At 29.2% G+C, this 10,856-nt stretch overlaps 1 protein-coding gene across 1 annotated transcript; it reads right to left on the reverse strand.

Moving 5' to 3' along the window:
- Positions 1–101: 101 nt before the first annotated feature.
- On the reverse strand, positions 102–10,851 carry LOC123270693 (protein brunelleschi). The gene is made up of 5 exons (XM_044736854.1): positions 10,718–10,851; positions 9,757–10,550; positions 4,847–7,192; positions 1,998–2,221; positions 102–383 (listed from the first exon to the last, which is right to left on the reverse strand). The coding sequence occupies exons 2-5, from the start codon at positions 10,445–10,447 to the stop codon at positions 189–191; spliced, it is 3,456 nt and encodes a 1,151-aa protein (XP_044592789.1). The 5' UTR covers positions 10,448–10,550; positions 10,718–10,851; the 3' UTR covers positions 102–188.
- Between the last annotated feature and the right edge of the window lie 5 nt (positions 10,852–10,856).

Genomic DNA, 10,856 nt, shown 5'->3' on the forward strand with positions numbered 1-10,856 from the left:
CAATAAATTTATCTTTTAAATAAATAATTATTGGTAAATGATATTTTAAATGAGCTGATATTTTGACGATAAATTATCATTTTAATAAATAAAATTTTAAGTAAGATTTTATGTTGTTTATTGTAAATTAAAAATAATAAATTTAAGGTTTTTTTACATATACATACAGGAGGTTTTTTGTACAAATATCAGTAGTCTTCGGCGGTTATTTCAATAGGTGGTATATAACGCCATTCATTGTCAGCTATCGTTAAATTTTTATCACTGGAACTTGATGACGATGAATTGTCATGGTTACTACTACATCGGATGTCTAATTTGAATTGACCTGGCATGAAAAACACCACTCGGCATTCGTGATAAGCACGTCCGTATTCTTGTAACTGTTGATCATTTAATTAATACTGTTTATTAATTTGATTATTTTATTATTCATAGGCGATAGAATAATCAATTTTTTATGTTTTATATTTATCACGAATATTATATGAAATTTGAGAAATATATGAAAAATTCATGTGGGTACTCAACTGAAAGGTCTCGGTGAGTGTAATATCGAGATTAGCTTATAAAATATTTTTAAAAATATCGTTGGGAGACAAAATACAATTTAATTTCTTAATTATTAAGTTAGTCAAAGATATAAGCTCGTCATGATGTTACATTCATTGAGACCTTTCATTTGAGTACCCAAATGATTTTTTTATATATTTTATATATATGATATTTCTGATATTTGTGAAATATATGAAATATATAAAAAATTCATGTGGGTACTCAAATGAAAGGCACCGATGAGTGTTATATTGAGATGAGCTTATATTTTTAAATATTTCATTAGGTGACGAAAGACAATGTAATTTCTTAATTATTGACTTTTTTAAAGATATAAATTCATCATGATGTTACACTCATCGAGAGCTTTCATTTGAGTACCCACATGCATTTTTGATATATTTTTCATATATACATATATATAATATATATAAATATATTTAAAATTGATGTGGGTACTTAAATGAAAGGTATTGATGAGTGTAACATCGGGATGAGCTTATATCTTTAAAAATGTCAATAGTTCATAAGATATAATGTCATTTCTTAATTAATGTCATTTATGAAGATATAAGCTCATCATGATGTTACACTCATTGAGACCTTTTATTTGAGTACCCACATTAATTTTTCATATATTTATATATATTATATATATAAATATATAAATATATATCAAAATGCATGTGGGTACTCAAATGAAAGCTCTTGATGAGTGTAAAATCGGGATGAGCTTATATCTTTAAAAATGTCAATAGTTCATAAGATATAATGTCATTTTTTAATTAATGTCATTTATAAAGATATAAGCTCATCATGGTGTTACACTCATTGAGACCTTTAATTTGAGTACCTACATGATTTTTTTTTAATATTTTATATTTATGATATTCCTGATATTTGTAAAATATGTAAAATATATAAAAAATTCATGTAAGTACTCAAACGAAAGGTCTCGATGGGTGTAATATCAAGATGAGCTTATATCTTTAAAAATATCATTAGGAGACAGGATACAATGTCATTTCTTAATTATTGACTTTTTTAAAGATATAAGCTCACCTTGATATTACACTCATTGAGAACTTTCATTTGATTACCCACATTAATTTTTCGTATATTTTATATATTTTACCAATAGTATATATATCGACGAAAATTCGCAAGTTGCTTATCTAAAATTATTTTTTTCCAAATCAAAGAAACTCTTTAAACAAGAAAGTTACTGTGATGTTTTAATTTCTTCAGCTAAGAAATAAAATTATTTAAAATTTCCAAATTAATTTCTTATCCTATTGCTAATTTTTCAAAAAATAATTTTTTTCTCTCAGTAATATATATGTATACAACCCCAAAAATTTAGTATTTTATCGATTATGACTTTCTGATCACAAAACTGTCAACCAGTTTCTAAATAAAAATATTTTTTTTCACCAACTTACCGTAGGAAGCATAACTTTGCTAGCTCCAGCGATTGCCAGTAAATTATCAAGCTTGTAATTACAAGTACCATTTTGATAATCCTGATAAAAATCGATAGTTAAGCACAAATTACTCAGCGGCCGTTCGAGAGCATTGCAAACTCCAACTCCAATACTGACACACTCTCCAATGGTGCAAGTAATTTCATCTTGGGGTTTTACTGCCGTATCATTAATAACAACTTCTGTAACCAAAAAAACCAACTTTATAACATCTCAATAAATAATCTATATTATTAAGAGAATAAAAAAAAATTTTGTCTCCAGCTATATAATAAAGAAATGACCTTGTATCTTGTGAACTATTGACATTTTTAAAGATATGAGCTTACCCCGATATTACACTCATCGAAACCTTTCATTTGAGTACCCACATCAATTTTTCATATATTTTATATATTTATATATATTATATATATGTATACATGAAAAATATCGAAAAATGCATGTGGGTACTCAAATGAAAGGTCTCGATGAGAGTAACATCAAGATGAACTTATATCTTTGAAAATATCATTTGATGACGAAATACATTGTGATTTCTTAATTATTAAAATTTTTAAAGATATAAGCTCACCTTGATATTACACTCATCAAAACCTTTCATTTGAGTACCCAAATCAATTTTTCATATATTTTATATATTTATATATCGGGTGCCTAATACCAAAAGGGCGTATAATTTTTTTTTTTTTGGTGCCAATCCTTTTGTAAACATGTTCTAAGCCTAAAAATGAAAAAAAAATTTCCAAAGCCAAAAGGGCGTATGTCTCAAGTTATACGCCCTTTTGGCTTTAGTACACTGAAAATTTAGTGATCTAAAACCAAAAGGGCGTACAATTTTTAACTTCCCGTTAAGGCGTTTTTCATTCTATGCATACATGTTATGGATTTTAACACCAATTTTACGCAACGGAATCGGAGGTTTGAATTTTTAGGCGAGTAGAGCATACCTACGCTTGCGCTTAAAGTAGACAATTAAACAAAAATATATCTTTTATTGCAGCTATTGCGGGCAAGAAATTATTATAATAATTCGAAGTTAAAAAATACTAGAAAAAACTAATATCAAAATACGGAAAGTTTATTGGGGTACAATTCCTGCACCTTCTATACGTGCATCTTTTACATTTTCGTCTGAAAAAAAAAAGAAATTTATAAAAAATATGAACATTTTAGTACGCGAAAAAATTTTTCTCACCTCTGGGCGGAAAGCGTTAACTTTCGTCCCGCTGCGCTAAACGAAAATGCCGCTTTCCGCCTCCGTCGAGGAGAAAAATAGTATACACACCACGGGCAGTAAATAAGAAAGCCTCAGATCACATGTTTATTGACCTCGGCTTCGCCTCGGACAACAATTACATGTGATCTGAGACATTTCTTATTTTACTGCCCTAGATGTGTAATATACTATTAATTCATATGCTTTTTTAATCATTGGTCTGTCCAAGATGATGAAAATTTGAAATTACTACCATCGAAAATGTTGACTTTTAAAAAATTTTTTTTATACAAATTTTCTCCGAACAATTTTGACTATTTTTCGAAATTTTGAAAAATCTTGATTTTTTTTATACGCCCTTTTGGCTTTAGACCGACAATGTCCTAAAGTCAAAAGGGCGTATATCTTAAGATACGCCCTTTTGGCGTTAGTACGTCAAAAATTTTTTTTCTGCAGATCTTTACATTTCGAGCGATTCTAGAAAGAATGGCAAAAAAAAATTTTTTTATACGCCCTTTTGGCATAAAACCCTATCTAATTACTGTAATACGCCCTTTTGGCATTAGGCACGCGATATATTGTATATATGTGTATATCAAAAATGCAAGTGGGTACTCAAATGAAAGGTCTCGATGAGTGTAATATCGAGATGAGCTTATATCTTTAAATACGTCAAGAGTTAAGAAAGTACAGTGCAATTTAACAAATGTCTTGAGAACTATTGACATTTTTAAAGATATAAGCTCACCCCGACATTACATTCATCGAGACCTTTCATTTGAGTACCCACATCAATTTTTCATATACTTCATATATTTATATATATTACATATATATGTATATATGAAAAATATATCAAAAATGCAAGTGGGTACTCAAATGAAAGCTCTTGATGATTGTAACATCGGGATAAGCTTATATCTTTAAATACGTCAAGAGTTAAGAAAGTACAGTGCAATTTAACAAATGTCTTGAGAACTATTGACATTTTTAAAGATAAAAGCTCACCCCGACATTACATTCATCGAGACCTTTCATTTGAGTACCTACATCAATTTTTCATATACTTCATATATTTATATATATTACATATATATATGTATATATGAAAAATATATCAAAAATGCAAGTGGGTACTCAAATGAAAGCTCTTGATGATTGTAACATCGGGATGAGCTTATATCTTTAAATACGTCAAGAGTTAAGAAAGTACAGTGCAATTTAACAAATGTCTTGAGAACTATTGACATTTTTAAAGATATAAGCTCACCCCGACATTACATTCATCGAGACCTTTCATTTGAGTACCTACATCAATTTTTCATATACTTCATATATTTATATATATTACATATATATATGTATATATGAAAAATATATCAAAAATGCAAGTGGGTACTTAAATGAAAGCTCTTGATGATTGTAACATCATGATGAGCTTATATCTTAAAAACTGTCAATACTTAAGAAACTACATTACACATTAACAAAAGTCATTATTTAATAAAACAAAATTTTATTTATTATAGTTCGCAATTGTCTGCAGTCACGTAGTGACTGCCAGTTATTAGTAAAAAATAATAATTACCCCACTGCAAAGGACTCATCCGTACAAGATCCAGCATGTCTCGAGTAAAAGTAATGCCATTTAAATTAGCTTTTCCAGTCAAATCAGTCCCCAACAACTGCCACCTCATATCCACCAAAGCAGCCGTATGTTGCGAGCAAAGTTTCTGTAACTCATTATCAACATCTCCACTCTCAATCGTCGACAATTTATCTAGCGGACATCTATCAACAGGAACCGGAATCCTACATGATTCTCTTCCTCCCATATAAATACACTTACTCTGTGTATAATACAATTCCATTTCTTGATTAGTCATATTATTTACATCAAGTACTAAGTAAAATTGACTAGATGTTTCAGCTGGCAAGACATCCCAACTAGTAATATTAACACTAGGTAGCATTTCAATAGAAATAAAAACCGAAGAAACTCTACAGTACCCAGCAGTCAGTCCCTCACCACCCGAGTACTTAATCATTAATTGTCCCTCTACAATAATATTCGACGGAGGTTGGATAGTTAATTTAGCCAACTGCGAATTAATCCCCGAATTTTTTCCACTATTACCCGGCAATGATTTTTTTTTTGACTGCGTTAAATTACTCTTAGACGGCCAAGATTTAGATCCATGTGCATTGTTAATCCTCGGGCTATTTTTTTGCACCTGATCTTTATTATTAATAAATTCCATATCAGCAAAAAGATAAAGCGTAAGACTAGCACTTGCGCCAGGTAATAATGGTAATTGTGAATTAAAATTATCATCGCTCCATTGAAATATTTTTAACTCTTTAATTTTACTCAACGAAGATTTAATAGAAGTCTCAACAGTCTCAATAGGTACTTGCCCGCAATTAGTTATTGTTACAGTACACTCAGTACTTTCACCACCGTATAAAGAGACACTAGCACTGGTGACAATATTCTGACCCGTGCTGAAGCTAGCAGTTTGTGGCAAGCTAGTAGCAAGGTCAATTTTTGGCAAAGCCGGAATTACAGTAATATTATAAGATGGATATGGCATACCTGGAATATTTCTTAACCGGCAATTAGATTTAACACCAAGTGTGTGAGTACTGAACCCGTGGATCTCCAAAGTACCAGGTTCTCTGGGAGTCCCAGCTAGAGACACACCAATTGGTCCCGCCATTGCAGGCAACGTAATGCTCTCTGGAAGAGATTCAAAAACAATGCCGCTAGTCAAAAGTCTCATGTTTGAGACAACTAATTCAAACGGCAGAGGATTAATTAATTGAATTGATACTTCACAAATATCACCGTCGACCCACAAAAATTCCACGGAATTTTTGGATACATTTTTCCGCTCTAAAGATCCAAAATTAATTGGTGTAAATAAAAACGGGCCATGATCTTCCTTGACCCGCTCAATTTTTTGCGGCTGAAGGTGAGCTTGTAAATTTTTTAATTTAAATTCTTTGGTGGTAGGTATGTTAATCAAATTAGCAGGAGGGATTACGATACCAGACTCGAGAACTAGGGGCACAGGTGCACCTTCACATTGCTGCGCAACACCCTGTAATTGCAATGCAATGTCCTTACGGTCGTTCGGTGATAAGTAATTGAATAATGTTTGTAAAATAAATGTCATGTGCCGCGTTGCTAATGCTGCATTGCCCATTCGATTGGCAGCTATTATTAATTCATTGAGAATTTGAATTTGTATTTTTGGCCAACCTTTGCGGTTATCATCAGTCATGTCTGCTGGGTCGAGGGACAATTTGAAGCCTGAGGTAGATTGTAGTAATAAATTGTAACATTGTTTCCAGTCGCGGTTTGGATTGTTCGGTGATACGTATCTCAGTGCGGCTAATCGCATGCAAAATGAAGCTTTTCGGCTGAAGCCAAAGGAAGAATACAATTCAGCTAATTTTGTAAATCGCTCGATTTTTTCCAGCTCGCTTAAATTTATGTGATTGAAGACGACGTTGTTTAAAAAACATGCCGCTTGCAGGGGACTATTTTGTTCTATTGATATGCGAGTTGCTTTGAAACTCGCTTCGGTTTCTACGATAGCGGCGTTTTGGTATTTACTGTAATGAACAATCGCTTCTCGGTACTTTTTGGCGATTTCTTCCGGTGGTAGCAAGTGCGGTATGTGAGTTTTAGGGGATTCTTCGTTTGTTGGGCTGGGTAGGGATTGAGATTCACGTCTTTTACCCGGGCTTGTCTCTTGTAATGAGGAATTCCGGTGGAGAGTCAATGATCTACGGAGGTTTGGGTATAGGATCATTGAAGACGTCGCACATAGACCTTCATATGCTGCTCCTAGCCACAGCCAATCGTTTACTGTTTGGAGACTTGCTGCTGCTGTGCTGTAATAATTCAGAGCTTCGATACGAAGACCTAATGATGGGAAAAAATTTTTTTTAATTAATTTTCGAGTATTTATTAGTGCAAGAGATCATTCTGGTTTGTAATTTTGTCTCCAGGATAGTCATATGATAAAATAGGGTTTTTTAGGGAAATTTAGTGTCATTGCAAAGGTCTTGACTTGAATTTGTGCCTTTTCAAAGTTTTATATCATTCTCAGCAATAGTTAATTTAGTATGATAAGTATTTAGGCTGTATTCGAAAATGATCTATCTCTAGATACAAAATTAAGAAATGACCTTGTATCTTGTGAAATATTGACATTTTTAAAGATATAAGCTCATATCGATGTTACACTCATCGAGACCTTTCATTTGAGTACCCACATCAATTTTTCATATATTTTATATATTTATATATATTATATATATGTACATATGAAAAATATATCAAAAATGTATGTGGGTACTCAAATGAAAGCTCTTGATGAGTGTAACATTGAGATGAGCTTATATCTTTAAGAACGTCAATAGTTAACAAATTACGGTGGAATTTAACAAATGTCGTGTGAACTATTGACATTTTTAAAGATATAAGCTCACCCCAACATTACACTCATCAAAACCTTTCATTTGAGTACCCACATCAATTTTTCATATATTTTATATATTATATATATGTATATATGGAAAATATATCAAAAATGCATGTGGGTACTCAAATGAAAACTCTTGATGAGTGTAACATTGAGATGAGCTTATATCTTTAAGAACGTCAATAGTTAAAAAATTACAGTGCAATTTAACAAATATTTTGAGAACTATTCACATTTTTAAAGATATAAGTTCATCTCGATGTTACACATCGAGACCTTTCATTTGAGTACCCACATCAATTTTTCATATATTTGATATATTTATATATATTATATATATGTATAGATGAAAAATATATCAAAAATGCATGTGGTTACTCAAATAAAAGCTCTTGATGAGAGTAACATCGAAATGGGCTTATATGTGTAAAAACATCAATATTTAAGAAGTACAGTGCAATTTAACAAATATCTTGTGAACTATTGACATTTTTAAAGATATAAGCTCACCCCAACATTACACTCATCGAAACCTTTCATTTGAGTACCCACATCAATTTTTCATATATTTTATATATTTTTATATATTATATATATGTATATATGGGAAATATATCAAAAATGCATGGGGGTATTCAAATGAAAGCTCCTGACGAGTGTAACATTAAGATGAGCTTATATCTTTAAGAACGTCAATAGTTAAAAAATTACAGTGCAATTTAACAAATATTTTGAGAACTATTGACATTTTTAAAGATATAAGTTCATCTCGATGTTACACTTATCGAGACCTTTCATTTGAGTACCCACATCAATTTTTCATATATTTTATATATTTATATATATGTATAGATGAAAAATATATCAAAAATGCATGTGGTTACTCAAATAAAAGCTCTTGATGAGTGTAACATCAAAATGGGCTTATATGTGTAAAAACATCAATATTTAAGAAGTACAGTGCGATTTAACAAAAGTCATTATTTAATAAAGCAAAATTTTATTTATTCTAAATGTAATTTTGATATTTTTAGTGTTATTCAAGAGTGTATTTGTTGAGCTTAATAAATTTTATATTGATATCTATAATAGTTTCTGCGTGAAAAAATAATGAATATTTTCTTTTTTTCGAGCGCCGGAACCAGAATGATCCCTAGATGATAAATAAATATAAAACTAAAATTAGCAGACATTGAAAAATTTTTATTTTTATTTTTAATAATTTAATTAGAAGTTAAAAAAATATTTTTTAAAAATTGCACGTATAGTTTTTTAAATTTTTAATACGTGGAATTTTTTGAATAAATAGAAATATTTTTTAGTTTTCAAATGTCTGGTAATTTTACACTGATAGAAGGATTTGTTTATATTTAATAAGCTTTATTAACTGTTAATAAATGAGTTTTTTAACATCATAGGATTTAATAAATATTTATTAACAGTTAATAAATTATTTATTAAATGTTAATAAATATTTATTAACAGTTAACAAATATTTATTAACAGTTAATAAGTAATTTATTAAGTACAACTTATTAACTGTAAATAAATATTTGTTAACTGTTAACAAATATTTATTTAAAATAAAAAGCAAAAATAGCAATTTTTTTTACACTTTTTATAACTCTATTGTTGGAATACATGATAATAATTAAATTCACTAAATAAATTAACGTTTTTAATATTTAAAAATATAAAAGATAATTATGAGCTGTGATAAAATTTGGTATTTTACAATAAACGTTTTTATAATGTAATATAATTAATGCAAATAATTTATAAAGATGATTTTTGTTTATAAGCAATCTTGATATCACATGACATGCGAAACAAATTCACTCAACAAAATATTTATTAACTGTTAATAAATATTTGTTAACTATTAAATATTATAATTATAATTTCCTCCCAAATAAATATTTATTGAATGTTAAAAAATATTTATTAAAATTTAATAAATCCTTCTATCAGTATATTTTAATTAAACAAATATAAAAATTACCAGCTTGAAGACTTAAATCAGCAATATGTTTAGTCATACGTCCTGAGCATTTTTTTTTATTATTTCTTGACTCTAAATCCAGTCCAATGAGCTCCTTTTTTTCAAAAGGAGCCCGCAGCAGTGGAGCACGATCAGATTTTTCTCTTAATCTCTTAAGTCTTTTAGATTCGAGGATCCAAAAAAGTGCATTTAAACATTCTAAAATTTGACTCTCTAAACTCGGACACAATTCATCAGCATAATAAATAGCACTCGTCTTAAAATTAGGCGGTGGTACAAAACCAGGTGGAGGTTCATTAATACTATCAGATTCAACTGGTCCAAAAAATATGGCACGTGAATCATATAATGTATCATTATATTTAACTTTAAGTGTTTCATGTAAACGGCACAATTCACTGAATTCATTTTGTTCATCATATTTACTAAATGTTACTAAACCTAATAAACGTCTATGAGTTTGAAAATCACCCCAATCAATATTTTCAACAGGATAATCACGTACAAAACGTATTATTATTTCACGAGTACTACCACTTGAATCAACAATATTTAATTTACTTAAACTTTTGTTAATACGTTCGTATAATCGAGATAATAATTTTGGTTTTAATTGCGTACCAATTGACTTTAATAAAACTAATAATGATGCATGGTCATGAGTTGTTTGTTCATAATCCGGCTGTGACATATTTTATTATTAACTTTATCTTTTTATTTTATTTAGATTATTATTTTATTATCCTTTTTTTTTTATTACGTATTTAGATCCAATTTTTGACGTATAAATTTATCTGAAATAAATAAATAAATAAATAATTATTAAATTAAAAACTGTCAAAAAATAAACACAAAATTATAATAACATTCTTCATACAGATTAACTATTTGTAGGTTGTAATTTAAATAAAATTTATTATTTAACAATAAATAATTATTTTATTTATTTTATTATACTCACTGATCATATTAGTTGAATTATTTATTTTTATTATATTATATATGATAAATAATGACGTTAAATCCACGTAAAATACGAACATTGATGAGTATATATCAGTTACAACTATACGGATATTAATATCTATATCTATATACAT

This window comes from Cotesia glomerata, linkage group LG8, assembly GCF_020080835.1.
Source record: "Cotesia glomerata isolate CgM1 linkage group LG8, MPM_Cglom_v2.3, whole genome shotgun sequence".
NCBI lineage: Eukaryota > Metazoa > Arthropoda > Insecta > Hymenoptera > Braconidae > Cotesia > Cotesia glomerata.